General features: G+C 40.2%; 1 protein-coding gene across 1 annotated transcript in view; it reads right to left on the bottom strand.

Annotated features, from left to right (window-relative positions):
• MORC1 (MORC family CW-type zinc finger 1) overlaps positions 1 to 20551 on the bottom strand; it is a 91786-nt gene that overhangs the window by 43588 nt on the left and 27647 nt on the right. The window contains exons 10-17 of the mRNA XM_090041464.1: positions 19060 to 19139; positions 17401 to 17474; positions 16695 to 16768; positions 15114 to 15257; positions 14363 to 14517; positions 7095 to 7223; positions 5115 to 5220; positions 3716 to 3854 (exon numbers count right to left, since the gene is read on the bottom strand). Of these exons, the coding sequence (XP_089897590.1) occupies positions 3716 to 3854; positions 5115 to 5220; positions 7095 to 7223; positions 14363 to 14517; positions 15114 to 15257; positions 16695 to 16768; positions 17401 to 17474; positions 19060 to 19139 (901 nt within the window). The remainder of the gene's footprint in view (positions 1 to 3715; positions 3855 to 5114; positions 5221 to 7094; positions 7224 to 14362; positions 14518 to 15113; positions 15258 to 16694; positions 16769 to 17400; positions 17475 to 19059; positions 19140 to 20551) is intronic.

Here is a 20551-nt window from a genome sequence, read left to right as displayed (position 1 = left end):
ACTTGGGGCAAGGGATGTAGTTGTCATGGGTGATTTTAATTACCTGGACATCTGCTGGGAGGAACAGTCAGCCAGGACGGACCGTTCCAGGATGTTCCTAGCTGAGATACAGGACCTCCATTTAATCCAGGAGGTGCACAGAGGAAATGTCCTGTTGGACCTGGTCCTGGCAACAGGTGATGACCTGGTAAGGGGCCTCCAGGTTCTTGATCCACTGGGCGATAGCGATCATTGCTTGCTGGAATTCACCATCCAGCACAGGGTGTCAGGGACCTGCAAGAAGACGGTAGCCCTAAACTTTAGGAGGGCCAACTTCAACAAGTTGAGGAGACTAGTGGGGGAGGCACTGGGGTCCTTGAGGGCAGGGGAACTCAGTGTCCAGGGCGAGTGGTCGTTCCTTAAGGAAACGATACTCAGGGCCCAGGGGGAGTCCATCCCAACAAGAAGCAACGGGGGCAAGAGTGCCCATAGGCCCCCCTGGCTAACGAAGGGCGTCCGGGAATGCCTGCTTGCCAAAAAGTCAGCGTACAGCCAGTGGAAGTGGGGTGGTATCTCCAAAGAGGAGTATACCTCCTCTGCTTGGGCCTGTAGGGGGGCTGTCAGCAAAGCTAAGGCAGACATAGAGCTAGGACTAGCGTCTAAGATCAAGGATAATAAAAAGTCCTTTTTCAAATACACAGGGAGGATAAAGAAGGCACCGGGTAACATGAGGCCCCTGCAAGGTATGGTGGGCAATCTGGTGGTTGCACCAGAGGAGAAAGCGGAACTCTTTAACTAATTCTTCATTTCCATTTTCTTGTGCAGGGACTGGGATTTCCCCACTGGGATGCCAGATGGACTCGAGGGGAACGCCTCCAGACCTCAGGTTGGGGAGGACCGGGTTAGAGAACTTCTGGAGGGGCTGGACGTATTCGAGTCAGCGGGTCCAGATGCTCTCCACCCCAGGGTGTTGAGGGAGCTAGCTGGGGTTATTGCAGGGCCCTTGGCACGGCTCTACAAGTGCTCGTGGTGCTCGGGCCAGGTGCCAGATGACTGGAAGATCGCTAATGTGGTCCCCATCTTCAGAAAAGGGAAGAGGGAGGACCTGGGCAACTATAGGCTCGTCAGTCTTACCTGTATCCTTGGGAAACTCTTTGAGAAGATTCTCAAGGAGCACATCTGTGATGGGCTGGCTTCAGGGACAATGCTCAAGGGCAACCAGCACGGTTTCATTAGGGGCAGGTCTTGTCAGACCAACCTGATTGCCTTTTATGATCAGGTCACAAAGGCAATGGATGCAGGTGTTGCCGTGGACGTAGTCTTTCTAGACTTCAGCAAGGCCTTTGACACCGTCTCCCACTCCATCCTCATTAAAAAACTAGGCAACTGTGGCACTGATGCCTACACAGTCAGATGGATTGTAGATTGGCTGAAGGGTTGTACTCGGAGGGTGGTGGTGGATGGGTCATATTCGACCTGGGGGGAAGTGGGCAGCGGAGTCCCCCAGGGCTCAGTCCTGGGGCTTGTGCTGTTCAACATCTTCATCAGCGATTTGGACGACGGGGTGAAATGCAACCTGTTTAAATTCGCTGATGATACCAAAATTTGGGGTGAGGTAAGCATGCTAGTAGGGAGGGAAAGATTGCAACCAGACCTGCATAGGTTACAGGAGTGGGCTGACATAAACAAGATGTGTTTCAATACTGGCAAGTGCAGGGTGCTGCACTTAGGCAGTAGAAACCAGCAGCACGCTTATAGAATGGGAAACTCCCTTCTCGAGAGCATGGAGGCAGAAAGGGATCTTGAGTCATTACTGACTCCAAGACGAACATGCGCCGACAATGCGAGGTCTGGGTTGGCAGGGCTAACCGCACCTTGTCGTGCATCCATAGGTGCATCTCAAGTAGAGCCAGGGAGGTGATCCTCCCCGTATATGCGACGCTGGTCAGGCCACAGCTGAAGTACTGTGTCCAGTTCTGTGCACCCCATTTCAGGAGGGATGTGGACAACATTGAAAGGGTCCAGTGGAGGGCCACACGCATGATCTGGGGACTACAGGGCAGACCCTACATTGAAAGACTGTGGGATCTAAACCTGTTCAGCCTTCACAAGAGGGGAGGGGGGACCTGCTGACCAGAAGGGTTTAGGGGAGATGCTGTTTCCCTTACTACCCCCTGGCATGACAACGAACAATGGACACAAGTTATTAGAGAGTAGATTTAGATTAGACATCTGCAAGAACTACTTCACAGTTAGGGCGGCTAGGAGCTGGAACCAACTTCCAAGGGAAGTGGTTCTGGCTCCTACCCTGGGGATCTTTAAGAAGAGGCTTGATGACTACCTGGCTGGACTCATCTGAGTCCAGTCTTTTTCTCCGCCCAGGCAGGGGGTCAGGCTTGAAGATCTACAAGGTCCCTTCCGACCCTACTTCTATGATTCTATGAACCCTACTAACTATGAAACTACGCAAGCAGCACCTTTCTTGCAGCAGGGATAGTTATTCAAAGAAGACTATAAAATAAATGACAGAAAGAAGGAATGAGATAGCTTAAATATAGATGTGCTACTTTTAGATTATGGGCCCACCATCTGAAACCACTTGAGCAGAAACTGAAAAACTCACATATAAAGGAAACTCAAAGTATTAGGGCAAAAGTTAAACAGTGTGAGAGGAAGCCATGTGTAGCTTTTCTGGAAGACAGGACTCAGATCTCTCAGGATGATAGGACTGAAAGCACAATGAGCAAACCAAGACTTGGCATGTTTAACAGAGTGGCATTTTTGTTCCTAAAACACCATGAAAGGTAAGAATCACCAGATGCTGTTTCTAAGGTTTTACAAACGTTTTCTTGGAGTGCACTCTTCAGTATGAGAAATAAGCAGTTGTGTTTGTGACAGCTGTTCCCAACTGCAAGAATATATTCTTTGCCTTTCTAATTAAGTAAGTTCTTCAACAAAGTTACTTCCTAACATCCACACACTGGATGAGAATCCTGAAAAAGTGATGCATCTGTTTATCAGTTTTGGTCATCTCTTTTCAAGGATCAGTATATATAATTCAAAAGAAATGTTTCAGTGTTAAGATATTAAGAACATATACCATTGACTGCTTCTCCTTCAACTTCTCAATTTCACATTAACCATCTTACAAAAAAGGGCAATGATCTCTATGCTCTAATTCCTAGGAGCTATCTTTTTTGTTTGTCAATGCAACTGAACCCCCTTTTAATACTCAGGCCATCTGAAGTATATCACAACATAATTGTATTTCTTGCATTTGTGCATTGTACGTATTTAACTCTCATATCAAATCTGGCTAAAAAGATTACAGTTGCAGTTTTCAGAATCCTAATAGTTATTAGACAATAAAGCAAAGCGAGTTATGCAATAATACTCACCTCTGGAGATGGTTTCATCTATTGATAGATTTTAAGATTGCTTTATTCTATTGCTAGATTTTATTTATTCTATCAATATCTATTGACATTTATTCTACCAAAATACATTGATAGAATTTAACTCATCTGGCATTATAATTCTAAGATAGATCAACTTACACATGTTGTTAATTGTGAATAAGCCAGAATTAAATCAAATTTAATTAAACACTCCCAGCCCTATGTTTGCAGGATGACTTAATCCAAGGATGCCTCATTGCAGACTTAGAGCATGAGCTAGAGCTTTCCTGAAGACAACCCCTTTATAATCTAAAAGAAAGCTATAAGTAACAGGTCACCTGAGACTGCAAGTTTTCCAGCTTCTTTTGATGTCTCTGGATTGACTCTAAAAGGAGCTTTTCTTTGTCATTTGGTAACTGCGCTGGTTTATTCAAAGTGCCCAAAGGGATGGAAGGTAAATGTTCTGGTCTATTACACCTACAATATGGTATTAATCAATACAAGAAAAATAATCAGTGGAAAGAAATACTATTCTTTTATTTTGTACAGTCTGGCAAGGAATGATCTTTGATGCTTTAAAACAGACTACTCTCCAAAGGACTGTACAAGTGGCTTTGTCTTACACAATAGATCCATTTTCTGAATGCACTCCATATCACTCCTGTTATTTACAATGACAAACGTAAGTGTTACTACCTACAACTCCCCTTTACTTGAAACAGCAGATACAAATAACAAGAAGGGAGCTGGGTTCTCTTGTTTCTTGTGCATCCCAGTCACTTACACTGATGGATGACAGGCATTCTAAGTACACAGGCTTCACACTGGACCTATTTTTGTCCATCGTACCATGATTCTTATTAATTTCAAGCTTGAGTGAGTTGAGTCATGGTAACGCTTGGAATTCAGGAAGTTAGAAGTTGGGAAAAGACATTTGTCTATATTGCGATTGTACAGAAATCACAGTGGAGAAGCCATTTTATAGTGTTTTCCCAACAGATTTGAATCTTAATACATGAAACAGGTCCTGTCAGAAAAGGAGTTTACTACTATTAGTTTTTGTCCATCAAAAAGGTTCAAACTGCCTGCAAGAAATCAAGATGCACACACATACAACGCTGTTCTCTGCCAGACTGATTAATAGAACATACTGCTGGCTGGGACTACTTTGCTTACTAGCTCCTATTTACTTGTATAATACACTTTCATTATAGTGGAGCTATAAGAATTAAAATCATGTAACATAACAGAGAGCTTGGGTTTAAAAACTGATGTTGTTGGACAACATGCTCAAGCTCCATAAAATAGGGAGTAAACAGAATGGTTGCTAAACTTAAGGCTTCCCTTGTCTCAAATACCAAGACTTTCACTATGGAACGGGTGAGGATGATAGTTGAATTTGACAGGACTATGTCCCCAGTGACAGATATCTGAAACAACAGATTGGGTACACCTAACTGCTATATGATCAATCTTCCAGGTGAACTATCTAGAAATTCAGGTCTATCATAAAGCAGTGCCAAAAAGGCCAATTAATACACTAGCCATAGCTAGCAAAGTCTGATACAATTTCATTCATCTGCCTTTGTTTTCTAACCTAACAACCACAATTGTGACGTTTCCCCAGAAGCAGGTGCCTTTTCAAATGCTTCTACAGCACATGTGCTTTACTATTTACTCCCAGGTAATTCTTTTGGCTTTAAATAAATGTCAGCCTACATCAACATGAGGACTTACTTGTTTTCCAGAGGGTTGGGGTTATATGTGCAGATCCAGATGCCACTGCGGTCTCCATTTTCAGCATCAGTGGAAGATGAGAGTATCCTCCATTTAAGGCAGATATCTAGAAAAATAATTGGAAAGTTGAAATAAAATGGTTTACTATATGTTAGAAAGCATGTATATACATGCATGGATATATATATGATGCACACCCTATTTATTATAATTATGCATCTTTTACTGGCTCTTATCTTATCCACTAACCTATCACAGAACCTGTCAGAACATTACCAAACTACGAAAGTGTCGTGTAAACAAGTGCCATTAAACAACAACAACAATAAAAAACCCAGCTGAAAAAAGTTTGTTTTCTATATTTCCCCAAACTTGAATTGCCCTAAGTACCAGGATGGGTATTGTTCAGTCCTGAACAAGCAACATGATTTGACGTGTGACAGCTTATGTTCCATCAAGGATAGAAATAGGAAACCCTCATGTCACACTACTTCTGCTAGAACGCAAAGGACTGAGCCCAAGTTCTATGGCACAAATCTCTGACCTTTAAATACAATACAAAATATAGAGCTAAAATTGACATAATTTATGAAAATGCATTTTAGATAATTTTTAGAGGTTTCTAAAATGCTTTGATTTTAATCTCTCTCCCTCCAAGGGTAATCCTGTTAGCTGGTCTTGCATTATCAAAGGAGAAACAGCTATGGACAACTACTTCACTCCGTACTATTTTAGGTAGCTCATGCATGTTGTCCAACAATATCAGCAAAGCAGATTTATAATATCCCAACTGGTTAACAAACTACAGCTTTGGTGGTGAGCCCTGATTGCTTCAGGGCTGTCACTACTCCCTCCGTGGCACACTGTAGATTCTTTTTGGCACTAATCCAGGATGCAGGAGCAAGTCCTGTTTCTAATATTAATGAAAAGTGTGAATATAATGTGTGCAAAAGTACCTTAATGGAGAAAGACAGACATTTTTTCTGATGTTTTTACTCAGTATGAAACCTAACTGCTTTTTCTGAAATAAAACTCAAGTTTTTCTCCTTATGCTGCCTTTATTTTTTTTTTGAAGTCAAAAGCCAACTTAAATGTCATATTCCTTGCTCTCATTGTTATGACTAGCTGTTTCCTTCCTAGTGACAGGCAGCTTAATAGAGGAAACACTTTATTTCGGTGACACTGATGTGGAAAAATCTATTTACTGGACTTTTTCCATCAAAAGTTTAATGAAAGGTTCTTTGATTCAAAAGATCTGAGGAAACAGAAATACGTACTAGGATGCTAAAGAAATAAACTTGTTTAATTATATTTTGATCAAATAAAACAATTTCACTCAGACTAAAATATTAAAGGCACAGCCAGTCATTTTTAAGATCAAATGTTGCCATAGGATACTGGAAGCTTACAGAATGACTCATAAGAGTAATCAGAAAGGTTTTTCTCAAAAGTTACTATTGGTAGGAAAGGAACAATAACAACAACACCAGCACCACCACAAACTGTCCAATTTGAGATATGATCCCATATCGAGGTAGAACACAACCTGCCATGTCAGGAGCATATGTAGTTAGGGAAGAATGAAAAAACTTTAAAATGAACATGATAGTTTAAAATGAACGTGATACAAAATAAAAACAATTTTAAATAATTTTCAGTGAATTCACTTAAAGTGACAGTTAACTTAGGGCTGAAGTGGCTATCTTAAAGCACCAAAGAAGCCTTTACAGGAGATCAAATAAAACATATAGAAAGAAAAGTAGACAACTATAAAAGTTACCAGTTTCTTTTAGACACAGTGGTAAAATGAAACAAAAAAGCTGGTCAAGATCTTTGGAAGGAAGAAGCAGATGAAAGCACAGCAGTATACAGTGGAGAAAACTGGAACAAAGGTGCTTAACTTTAAAGAACCTCTTGTCTATATTACCCTGTATAATCACGCATCTTTCTCTCCTTTATTTGTCCAATATATAAACTCACCACACTGAACAATGGCAGGAACTTCCATTGCACGTTTTCTCCTATACTGAACTGCATCCAAGGGTTTCTCAGACCATTTGTCACTTAGATATCCAAACTCATTCCAGAAGGAAACTACTCCTTTCTGACCTTAAAATATATATATATATAAAAAAAAAAAGTTCAACAGAAGATCATCTATAATTTACATATAAAGTACTGTAACTAAGAGACAAGAAGCTATTCAAACAAATTCTTAAGTGTTCATGACAGTGATAGGAATAAGATGTGGCCTGAAAAAGTAACTCTGGGGACACAATTCAAATTTGGAAATTATTTCCTTGGAATAAGCTGCATCTGACCCTTTCATCCCAGCATCTGATCCTTACCTACCTACTTATGCTACAAGGGCTTCACTGAGGATAAATTTCATGTTTTTACTATAGCACAAAATAAAAGTTTACAGCATAATGGAGAAAAACTGCCCTTGTTAAAATCATCTTTTGAACTTCATTTCTACCTGCTTAAATTAACTATGACCCAGAGACTCTAGTGAAATTATTACTCAAAACATATTTAAGAAAATGCCCAGGTAAGTCAAATTAAGGATCATCTATAGTTATTCAGTGTATTGAAGAGATAAACAGCATTGTTTTTTAGCCTTTGGCTTTATAAAGTCAACAAACACAGCTGTTCTTAAATATTAAAAACATGCAAAGACTGTAGGGAAAAAGATATCAATTTATATTAATGATTTAACAACCAGCATCAGTGCCCTCCCAATTTTTCATATATCAGACACCCCCGAATAAAACATCCACCATGCTTTTTCAAAGGCAGGATGAAGAAGAAAAAAAGATGCTTCCATGAAAATACCAGTAAGTATTTTCACAGGGAAACCCCAGACAGCTGTGGTAGGGAGGGAGAGATGGGGAAAGGAAAGCCCTATGGCTGTTCTGTTAACCCCTTAGCTGCAGCACATGGCAGGTGATGCTGGTTGCCCATCTGGCTCAAGAAGATTGGCCGACAGGATTGGGTCCTCTGCTCTTCGCATTTCCTTAAGACAATACCCAATTTCCAGTAGCTAATTTTTGGGAGAAAATGAACATTGTACGCAAGTATGGGCAATATTTCCTACCACATGACTGCTAATTTATCACAAGACAACTCCGAGGCATATGCCATATTTAGAGAGAAGGCACAGAGGTAAAAATTTCCAGACCTAAAATTAGATTCCTAAATGTGTTACAGAGACATGCAAGATAGTGACACTGCTCTTAAATCGGTTAAATTCTACCTGAAGTCAGTGGTGCTCTTACTCATAAGAGATTACTTAAGCACTTTTGTAATATTTACCTTGGGCTAAAATACAGATTTAGAGGTCCAGCATTAGGCAACCTGATTTGAAAGTTTTGTTTAGGATCTCAATGGCTTCCTCCAGGGAAATGGATATCAGTGTTAAAACCAGATTCCTACAAGAGCTACAAGCATGTATAGAATAATTTGAAAAATAAAATGTGCACTGGGCTGAAGAACTGTTTCAATTTTTTTATTTTAATTAGTCATCTTGGAAAACTTGTTATTATTTGTGGGCCCCTCTTGGTACACATAGATTTCCATGTTTTACTGTTAAATTAAAGTCTGGCTTTACAACTACTTCACCATTTCTTTAACAAAATTATAGATACATTTTTTAATTAACTCCTAAGAGCAACTGGTTGTTTTCTTTATACAGGGAGTAAAGAAAAAAAAGTGGAGGGAAAGAAGAGGAAGGAGGAAAAGAGGGGCTAAGTCTGATTGCCATAATCAGTTTTAGCAAGTTTTATCATCTCTCGGTAAATGCTACACCCATGAACAGGGACACCAGTTTTTGTAAACGGTGATGTTTCTTTCGAATGACTTGTGGATAGGAAAAACCCAACATAAATTCTGGTGCTGCATAGAAGGAAAGGTCAGCAAAAGGCTCCTCACAACCAGGAAGGCTGACACAGCCAAGCTCTTCCAGCTTCCCCATCTCTTTTCTAAAAGTCAAATCTAAATCTCCCAGAAAGCTGTTGCTTGGTGTCACAAATGTGGGACACCCCTGGAACCCTGAGTTTCTCCCTGTTCTCCCAAAGAACAGACCAAAGTTTGCCCTGGGATAACTCCTTATCTCCATTAACCTGAGCTCCACTGCTCTTATATGGGACCTCACAGCTGCAGCAAACAAAACTCTGTTGGTTCTAGGTGGCTTCCTTTTGGGTTGAGAGAGAATTTTAACGACCCTCTGTCCAGAGAATGGGTTTGCGTAGAGCGTCATTTGCCCAGAGATCACTCTTTAACACAAGTAATTGGTCAGGAGCCAAAACAATGAAAGGATCTGTTATACAGGAGAAAAGAATTATAAAAGAAAAACTGATCCTAAGTTTGAAATAAGAACAGTAAGAGTCTTACCTTCTCATCTGGCTACCACCTAGCCTACTGCAAGTTTGGCCAGTATTTCCATGGATCAGTCTTTCTCCTGATCCTGCCAGTCCCTCCACAGGAGACCTGGAGTCCTCCAAAGCCTGAGAAAATCTGAAGGCCTTAGCTACCTCACAGACTGCACTTAAAATTCCTCCAAGCCATCCCCTACATTAACAAATACTTGTGCCATGGCTTTATCTACAGGAAACTATAACGATTAGAAAGGCATGGCAATGACAAAGTAAGTATTGCCAACAATTGCAAAAAAAATTAATTACAAGCAGCCATACTCAATATACTGTTATGGAACCATAGCCCCCCCACCTTGAACCAGCCAGTGGAGCTCCTGACACTGTACTTGATGATTAGTTTTATAAACCCTCCCCCTCAGTGCTAGGTAACTAATGATTCTTTCCTATGTAAAGAACAACTGATTCAAATATAAACAGTGAATTTATGCAATAGGGAGCCAAGTGAAATGGAGGCCTAAAATACAACAATAGGATTTGTTTTAGGATGCTTCCTTTGCTCAATAAACCAGTGGTGTCTGAGACTTTTAGCTCATGAAAGGCAACATAGCCACATTATTTGAATGCAACAGGGAGGGTGTATGGCAGTGGAGGAATCACCAAAGTTAGTGGCCTCTGCTTAGTTTTGTACTTTGACAGTGCCTAACTCCTACAGACAAATACTCTTCCTTCTTGGCCAGCTTCTCCAGGTGCCACACGACTCCTGATTTGATGCAATCCTTCTAATCCTTCTAGCTTATTTGGGAACCAAACAATCAAGTAAACAAACAGAACCCGTCATAAAACATGCAATCTTCATTTTGTCCTAAGACAGCCTTCTGTCTCTTTCATGTATCTTTACCATTTCTCCTGGCACCAAGTCATGTCATTTTATCTGCCTGCATTTTGTCAAGTGCTATGCGGGTCTGTTTTATTTATCAATATTAAAAAGCATTCATCAAGATCAACAAAAAGCTATTTCTCAGGCCTTGAGAAGAAATGAGACATCCTTATCCTTGCTGCTTGAATCGTGCAGAAAAATGTTGTTTTAGGGGCTGGAAACATAAGTTACCCTAAAAATAGAGTCGTTTACCATTGTTTATCACTCTTAGATTAAAGCTAAGTGGAAACAGCGTGTCAGGATTTAAACTAGGCTCGTCAGGGGAAGGGGAAGACGAGGGAAGAGGAAGCCTTGGACCGCTAAACCAAGCAGCACTCACAAGTACAGCCCAGCCTAGACTGATGAGCAGAACATATACACAGGTAAGCAATAGGGGCCAGGGCAATGCTGTGATTAGGCGGGCAGTGCACACATCCACAGGAGGCCTCAAATGCCTCTACACAAACACTGGTAGTATGGGAAACAAGCAGGAGGAACTTACCCTCCTGCTAGCTGACATCAACCCAGACATAGTGGGGCTCACTGACACGTAGTGGGACCCAACACATGACTGGGCAGTGAATATCAAGGGCTACAGGCTGTACGGGAGGGACAGGACACGGAGGAAAGGTGGGGGTGTGGCACTCTACATTAAGGAGGAATACACATCCTCATCAAGTAGCACAGAGTCAGAGGAGGGGCACACAGAAGTGCTCTGGGTTAGAATACAAGGTGGTTGAGGGGAAAAGGACTTAACAGTGGGGGTCTACTACAGACCACCGAACCAAGGGGAAGAGCTAGACCAGGAATTCTTAAGTCAGCTCATGGAGGTAGTTAGGTCAAAGGATGTGGTCATCATGGGTGACCTGAACTTTCCAGACATCTGCTGGGAAGAGCAGTCAGCCAGGTCTGACCACTCACATAGGTTCCTAGCCCAAATGCAGGACCTCCATCTAACCCAGGAGGTGCACAGCCCCACCAGGGGAGACTCCTTGTTGGACCTGGTGCTGGCCACGGGTGATGACCTGGTGAGGGGGCTGCGGGTGCTCGACCACCTGGGCGACAGTGATCATTGCCTGCTGGAATTTACCATCCAGTGCAAGGTGGCAAAGGCCTGCAGCAAGGCAGCAGCCCTAGATTTCAGGAGGGTGGACTTCAATGAGCTAAGAAGAACAGTTGGGGAAGCACTGAGGTCCTGGAGGGGAGGGGAGCCAGGTGTCCAAGAAGAGTGGTTGCTCCTTAAGGAGACGATCCTCCAAGCCTAAAGGGAGATAATACCAACATGGATCAAAGGGAGCAGGAGGGCGCAAAAGCCCGGATGGCTCACCAAAAGCAGCCGGGAATGTCTTCTAGCTAAAAGGGAGATGCACACCCAACGGAAGGGAGGGGCCATCACCAGGGAGGACTATACTGTGGTTGTTTGGGGATACCGGGGGCGGCGGGGCGGGTCAGGAAGGCCAAGACAGAGATGGAACTGGGACTATCTTCCCGGATCAAGGACAACAAAAAGTCATTTTTTAAATACATAGGGGGCAAAAAGAAGGTACTGGGTAATGTGGGGCCCCTGCAAGACATGCTATGAAATTTGGTTGTCACACCAGATGACAAAGCTAACCTATTTAATGACTTCTTTGCCTCCATTTTCCTGAGCAGGGTCCAGATCAGCCCCCGCATCACACTCCCCTCAGGCCCCAGGGGAGGCGCACCTAGGCCAAGGGTCAGGAAGGATTTAGTCAGGGAACTTCTGGAGGGACTGGATGTATTTAAATCAGCTGGTCCTGATGATCTCCACCCCAGAGTGCTGAGGGAATTAGCTGAGGTCATTGCGGGACCCATGGCACAGCTGTATGAGCACTCGTGGTGCTCTGGTGTGGTGCCAGAGGACTGGAAGAGGGCCAGTGTGGTTCCCATCTTCAAAAAAGGGAGGAAGGAGGACCCAGGGAACTATAGGTCAGTTAGTCTTACCTCGATCCTGGGTAAGCTTTTTGAGATAATTATCCTGGTGCATGTCCACAAGGGGCCAGCAGGGGAGATTATGCTTAGGGGCAACCAACACGGGTTCATTAGAGACAGGTCCTGTCAGACCAACCTGGTGGCCTTCTACAACCAGGTCACCAAATCCTTAGATGCAGGGGTAGCAGTGGACATAGTCTTTCTGGACTTTCAGAAGGCCTTCGGCACTGTCTCTCACCCCGTTCTTATAAAGAAACTGGGGGACTGTGCCCTACAGGACAACAACTTGATCTCAGCCATGCAGGACCCAAATGGCTTACTTCAGCTTGCTCCTAACCACCTTCAAAACAATAAGTGAGGAATGAAGCAACTATTCATTTTTTGATTTTATGAGCACTTTAGTCCTTTTTTACCATTGGATATTGGCTACCTCTGTGCAAATGAATTATTTTTCTTCTTCAAGGCAGGGTGATACCAGCAGTTGAAACATGTATGAAAAGGAGGGGGATGGAATGAGGCTACACTTGTCCCAAAGGACCCAGGAAAGTGGGCATCTGAGACCACATTCATATTTTCAGTGAAGGGCAGAATCTGAACCTTTTGACAGGGGCATTCTCTCTCTAACCTATGTGTACATAATATCTCCAACACTATAGAAGCATCCCTGTATCATTTTAGCAAAAGGTAAAGGATATCTGCTTTTTCAGAACATACAAGTGGCCCACATCACCTGATCTGTCCGATACTACTTTTAAATGTTTCTAGTAAAACAGCACACAGTTAGAAAGGTGGTGCCCTGAGGCAAGGCACTGTCTGATCATGAAAATCATGGATGGTTATGTGATAGTTGAAAGTCCTATAAATGGTAACAGAGGGTGAAGGAGATTTGGGGTTGGAAAAGAGTGTGGCCATCTGAAGCAAGACATCTTGAGTTGTGAAACATTTCTTCAGTAGAAGAAAATGCCCTTTTTGAAGTGACAGGATCATGGCTAGATTTATTTTCAGGCCAGCGCTACATTTAAACCATAGCATAATTATTCCAAGAACTTCTGTGGATATTAAAACAAACTATGAAACCCAATCTTTTATTTATAAGAAAGTTATCAAATAATTTTTTTCATTACTTTCAAAACTGAGATATTATGCAGGAGATCAGTGTTTATTCACAATGCATATGCTTTGTAATGCACAAAAGCATTAATGAATTATGCAAAAAAGCACATTACAAAGTTACTTAAAACAACAATGCTTGAACTTGGGCACACCAAGAGTCACAAGGAATTTGCATATATATGTGGAAGCAGGTTGTTTAAAACTGCACAAACGTAATATTTGCCTTCTCTTCCTCTTTCTTGAATAAGTGAACAGAAATTGCTTGTTTGATTTCACTAGTAATAAACCTTGAAGTTGATTTCCTTTGCCTTCCTCTGCTGAGTGTTGGGAAGAAGCAAATGCCAGCTACCTCATAGAATTCTTACAGCCCTTGCACCTTCTGCAATTAGATACCCATTTGAGTTTTCACTATGTCATGACAGCTCTGCTGTTTGTTAAGGCAGATACTGCTTTCCACAAAATGAACTGGCTGACCAATGTGTAACTTCCACCAGATCCCAGGTTTAGCTTCTGAATAGCTAACATGCATTTTTATAGCCCTTCCTCTCAAGAGATGTCAAAACATTTGACAACCTTTGCTTCTAGGTATACTCCCAGAGGCAGAGTCAAATGCATCAGAATAACTTGTTTACCTTTTCCCCCTCTATGTAAAAATTGTTTTTAGGATTGCCACTGCAACAGTTCTTAGCCCATATCTGTTCCCTGGGGTAACCTTCATTATAAAACTTATAGTTTGCCCCACTTCCAACTTAGTTGGTGTATTTGGTGAACTAACTGTGACAATTGCATATTTTATATTTACACACACACATACACACACACGTATATATCCATGTGTGCATTCATGTATGTACACAAACGTACACAAGAATTAAGCCATAAAGACTTACTTATTCCTGTGTCCTTCCAGTACTGGAGCAGACAGTGCCTCATGGCTCTAAGCAAGCGGTTATACTCTTTAGTGTTAACAAAAGCCTGCTTATTGTGTGTGGGCTCCATGGCTTCCAAGGGCACGTTGACCATCCCTACTGCACCAGCACCGAAACTAAAGGAACAAAAATTGAAGTATTTTAAATACAATGAATAAGATAACAATTTTCATTGCAGTTACCCATTAAACACTTTGGAAGTGGGAAGATATTATTAATGGAAAACTGTGGGTGTAGAATCTTGCCTGACTACAGTCACAGACAGAATGATCATTATATTACTTCCATTCAAATGAGTGCAGGATATATCTCTCAGAAGTACTTGATCTTAAAATGCAAAGACAGATGACAAGGGAAAGAAATGGGATGGCAGAGTATAAAAAGAGGAGTGCTTATGTACCAGTAAACACTCAGAGAAGTGGTCAGAAACTCTGAGTTGCAATAACAGAGTAAAAAAGAGTGAGTTGCTATAAAGATTATTTTGAGAACTGCAGACCCACATAGAGAACAATTTATTCCTCCCTTAATAAAGGCATTTAAATCTTCAGAATACTAATAATCCCCATCCTGGACATTCTTTGAAAGGAAATAATCACTCTGGGTATGAGATCTGGGTTTCAAAACTTATTTTGACATTCAGAATATCTAAAACTTTATTTCAAGTATGCAGTTTTAAAGCTGGCTCCTTAAAAAATATAAAATGCAAACATACCAAGAGTCTGGTTTTAGTTGAGGTCCCAACTTTTCATACATTTTGATCAACCGACTGTTGCTATAGATAAGCATTCCATCTTGACTTCTGTTCCTTATGTTTATGCCAAATATTAAACAGAGCTTCTTTGGCTTTCTCAGTTCTCTAAGACAGGAAAATGAGCAGGCAGTTACTTTTATAGGTTTTGCCTTGTTTGTTTTTAAGTGTTTGCCAAATGCAAAGTAACAGCTACTGCTACCAGATTAGTACCTACAGATTCAACAGTTTAATTTATCAAGAATTATAAATGATAAAAAGTGGCAATCAATCACAAAAACATTTAAATATTTAAAGGTTGGCATGACCCTTAGATGTTGAAGAGAAGTCAGAATACTGCTGAGGGTGAATGTAATCTGCCTTTAATGCTTCCTCGACATTCACCACCTAGTTGCTAGGGGGTGGGGGGAGAAGGGGAGATTTCCTGTTTAGAATTAAACAAGCCTTTTAATCACCTGCAGCTGAGACATGCTGATCTAATACACTGCAAAGAAAGCACTGCTTACTCAGCTCCAAATTAAGACTAGAGCCATTGCTATGAAGACATTAATGATAATCAATAAAAACAGCTTAGTATATTTTTCACTACATTTGGAAAGTATTTACCAAGTTAACTTGGTACCTGATTTTGTTTCCTAAATATTTTTTTAATTACCTTACTGCAATCATCGTCAACAGCTTTTCACACCACAAGCAAATAAAAAGGGCAATTTCTTCCTCGTGTAATTTTATTTACATATTTGCAGGCTGCAATATCCACCGCCTCTTGCAGATGAAAGGATGCCAATTGTTTGTGTCTATATTCTTCACGTTTCCTTTCTCCAGATACTGGAGAAATACCATTTGGTTGCAGAACTTTCTAGAGGGAGCTTAGTGACCCTCAGTATGACCAAGGAGAATAAACTAACATAAAGCATATTTTTGGAAACAGCATTGGGAGTGGAAATTTTGAACACTACTCTGAGAACTACTACGTGATCATTAACTGCTCACCACTACTTGTATACTACAGTGCTCATCATGATCAGAAGACAATCTTGCTACATTTCTACAAGAAGTCCATATACAGCCATGTAATTACAAATTTCAAGAAGCATAGGGATGCCTCCCTTGAAGCAGGGCTTCACATAAGCCAGACAGTGTATATCGTTACCCAAGTAGCCTCACTCTGTCACGGATTTCAATACCTAAAATTGTTACTTTCAGAGAAACTATTAAGTATTAGGTAATACTCATTTCATCTGTTGGATAGCATGAAAAATATAACAAGCATTTAGACAAATTAAAGAAGAAAATTCTCTTCTGCAAGATTTAATCAAATTTAAATGCCAAGAAAACGATCCTCCACAGGATTGGTTAAAAAAAATTCAGAAAAGAATAAAATATTGAAACACTTACAATAATTTAGAAGCACTATGAAAAAAGAAAGAGTAGATACAACTTAAGAAAACATCATACAAGAATCAGCCTATAGATCATGCCTGGATTCACAACAGAGTTAAAACACTTATCCTAAAATTCTGCTTAAATATGTTCATATCTTGCCTTTGTTTCGCTTCAAGCTTCTCATGCATTCTTTCTGCATTTTCTAGAGCATCCTGTAATGCAAGATGAGCAGGCTTTTCCATTCAGAGGGGAAAGAGGAGGAAAAGGTTACTTTTCATTCATGTAATGCCCTAAGTATAAACTTCACTTGTTTTTGAAAAGTCAAATATTGCCTTCCAGTGATTGCAAGCCTTCCAATGGGTGCAAGACTTGGCTTGAGCAACTCAGAGGCAAATCATAAAATGTCATTGTGGGGGCATAAGACTGGAGGACCAATTAAAGGAATATTTTTACATTTTTTAACAAGTATTGTGTGTACAAATATAAGGCATTATTATTGCTTTTGAAGTTAATGGGGAGTATCTTAAAACATTTTTTTGGAGGAGGAACTTAAGTTGATACTAATACAACTAGGCATTATATCCATTTAAAATTCCTCATTATCAGTAAATACGTACTTAACAGAAAAATAGTACCGTTGATTTCTTTTGCTGCTTAATATTATTACTAGGCTACATTTCAGAGGGCTTTCATTAAGGGTGTTCCTAGCCTATATTTTTGAACAATGACATTAAAAGGAAGCCACCCTGGTTGATTTTCCACACCAATACCTGCAGTCCAACAAAATGCAGGTTGCTATGGAGCACCAGCTATAAAAAGCAACATTTCTGAAACCATTACACAAATGCTGTCTTTACTACAGTACCTCATTGTCTTCAAGCAAAAAGGATTCTTCCAGATGTTTTAATTGACACTTGGCTTCTTTTACAGCTTGTTCAGCTAGAAAGCATATGCAAAAAAATGCTTAAAGTAAGGCTCAGAGATGTTATAGATATTTACTTCAAAAGAAAGAAAAAAACAACTTTATTCAGTATTCAGTGAATTACATAATAAGTTGTAACCATCAAAAGCAAAGATCCTTAACAAGGGTGCTTCAGCACCCTGGGATGCCTTGAGATAGGGCAAACATGATTCACAAGACAAATCCAGATATTTCTAATACAAAGTCAATGCAGTATGTATTTAACGACAGTGTTAAAACATGTTGCAATCTTTCTGAGTTCTCTGCAATAGAAGAACTGCTCTGTTCTTCAGTAGCCAAAAAATAAGTGAAGACTAAGAGCTGGCATTTTCTAAGCGGTGTTCACAAAGGTTGAGAACCACTGATCTAAGGTGAAAGGTTGCACATTCTGCAGTTGTGAGGAACTGAGAATTATCTGTCTACTGAAATCCAGGAGATCAAAAAAGCACTTATTCAATGACTCCAGAATGCCATAAGGAAGCAGTGTTCCTTGTAATTTACTTGGGGACTAATATAGTAAACCAGTGCTAAGTCTATAGAAGATTTGGGATGTAGGTCTTAGGACATGTCAATCATCTTCTAAGCAGGGGAAATTCTATAAATGTACACGGAGCTCCAAATTTTAGTTATACTTCATAAACTGGCAATAACCAAAATGTTTAAAGCACCCTTATTGGACTTTAGTGTTGGGCTGCATTTTCATTCATTCATTTTCCTATACAACCACTGTCCAATTGGAACATGATGATTCAATGATCTGAACTACTGAAATCAGATGAAGAAAATGAGGCAGGAAAGAAGGCTAGGGCCAGCCCATCTGGTTTCCTGCCAGCTGTCAAGAAACCTGGGCTTCCACACTCTGCAGCTACCTCAGTAGCTGTCTCTCAGGTCAAAATATGCAAGCAGCCCAGGGAACAGGCCAAAAAAATGCTTCTCTTTGTTGGTCCTTCCAAAATAGATTAATTTTTACAAGTTTTGGAAAGAATTTTTTTCAAAATTGTTTATGGAAGGAAAATCCCCTTTTACAGGCTCCTCTGACCATTCTTGGGTGTGCGTCCATAAAAGCTGAGAGCCCCTTCAGAAGGACCAAATGGTAAGACTAGGATCTACACTTGTGCATGTATCTTCTGGTGGTCTCCACACATAAAGAAGAAAAGATGCATGTCAACCAACGCTAATTTTAGACCCTGACAGTTGGCCCTGCATTACCCTCTCCTTGCTTGCCTCCTAATTATCTATTCCAAGAGCTATCTTCCACGCCCACAGGCAAGATGCTTCTTCAGCATCTTTATCTTTTTTTAATTAAAGCTGTGTAGTCAATTCGCTAAGGCAATTCATATTCCCACCCCTTTGGTACAGAATATAACAGCAGTGGCGGGGGTGTTCTGAGAGCTTAGCTAAGGTTTGTAAGCTTTTCAAAAGTTTGAAGTGCTACAAAGGTGTTACTGCTTTTTATTTACAAATAAAACTGAATATTAGCCTAGCTAAATGAGAAGTCTGTAAGTGAAAGGCAATGTAATAAATAATGGCACAGTAAATAGGAGAACTTAGTATATTACATACCAATCTTCAGGTCTTTTTTTGCCTTTTCTATTTCATTCTGTGCAATAGCTTTAAAGGAGGATGTCAAGTATGGATACATCCTATTAAGAAACAACAGCACCATCAGCATCAGCTGAATTTTCAAAGAATGCTTTTTAAAAATATGTGCAGGTGGCCACAGCAAGAATAAATATTCCAACACACAAACTATGTAATATGCTACCATCACTTTGATTCATTTACCTTTTCTAAGATTAGTATTACCTTGACTCTAATAAGTAGTCACTCCCTATATGTTAATACATACTTCACAAATTGTTGAAGGATTGCCACAAAAGCCATGTAGAACCTAACTTCTTTTCACCTTTGAAATATGTTTAAAGGAAAGGCTGATGCTGCTCTCTTGCCATTGACAGCACTGAAGAAAGGACTTTATAAAGTCAGCCTCCAGGCTACCTAAATTGAATGTGTTTATACATATTAACATAACTATACCAGAAATATTGGTTGCCCAGTTGCCCATACAAATAGATCAATTCAAATTAATTAAACTACCCAATGGATTAAGAGCAGTTGGATTTGACATTATTGGGTTAATATTTTCTACAAAAGGAAACATATCATTTCAGGGAATAAGTATTCCACATGTGAAAAAAACAGGAGAGCTTTTATAACAGCAGAATAATAAAGTCTGTTACTCTAAATGCACCTCACCCTTCTTGAATGCTTCACCTTAAACTCAGTGAAAGGATTTTAATAGTTCTTTAATTTGCCAAAGAAAGGGCTATAACTAAAACTGACAAACAAATTAAAAAATGTAAAGTTTCAGACAAATCTCTTAGGACAGATATAGGCATTGCACTTGTACCAGTATAAGTGATCACAAACAGGTTTATACCTGTAACAGAACAGAAGTTTAGGACACATAAACTGTTTAAAAATGGTGGAACGTAGTTTAAGATTCGCACCCCCTTCCTCAAAAGGTGAATATGTGTCCTCTCATACTGATATGCGTTCTTTCACTACCATTCTAAACTATGCCATTTACAGAAAACTCCATAACTAAGGTCAATTCTGCCTCAGGCTTTTTGAATGTCTGTACCTAGCCTTAATGTTTAAGTGCCTTGCAATCCTTTTGATTTCAGTCGAACTGCTCAAGGGAGGACAGGTGTCAGTTAGATAACATAGGACAAGAAGTGGAGCCAGAACTGTCCTGCATTTAAGAAAAAAAAAATAGCAAGTCTGTCATTTTTAATATTAATTTTGATAGACTATTATTACTTTTATGGGAGGTTTTTCTTTCTGTTTTTTTTGAGATGATACTGAAATGGGAAAGCATTGACATTAAGGAATGATTTAAAATGATGGGACAATGCTCAAGTGATGCTGCAAACACTTGATGAGAGAATCTCATTATTATGTTCTTTTTAATTACTAATGAATTTTTCTGAGGATCTGAGAAAATGACCAGAGATGTGTATTTATGTATTAATACTCTGTTATTTAAAAAGAA

This window comes from Crocodylus siamensis, chromosome 1 (assembly GCF_052110815.1).
Source record: "Crocodylus siamensis isolate JL-2025a chromosome 1, ASM5211081v1, whole genome shotgun sequence".
Taxonomy (NCBI): domain Eukaryota; kingdom Metazoa; phylum Chordata; order Crocodylia; family Crocodylidae; genus Crocodylus; species Crocodylus siamensis.
Note: the sequence above shows the minus strand (reverse complement) of the source record. Positions and strands in the feature narration are given on the sequence as shown.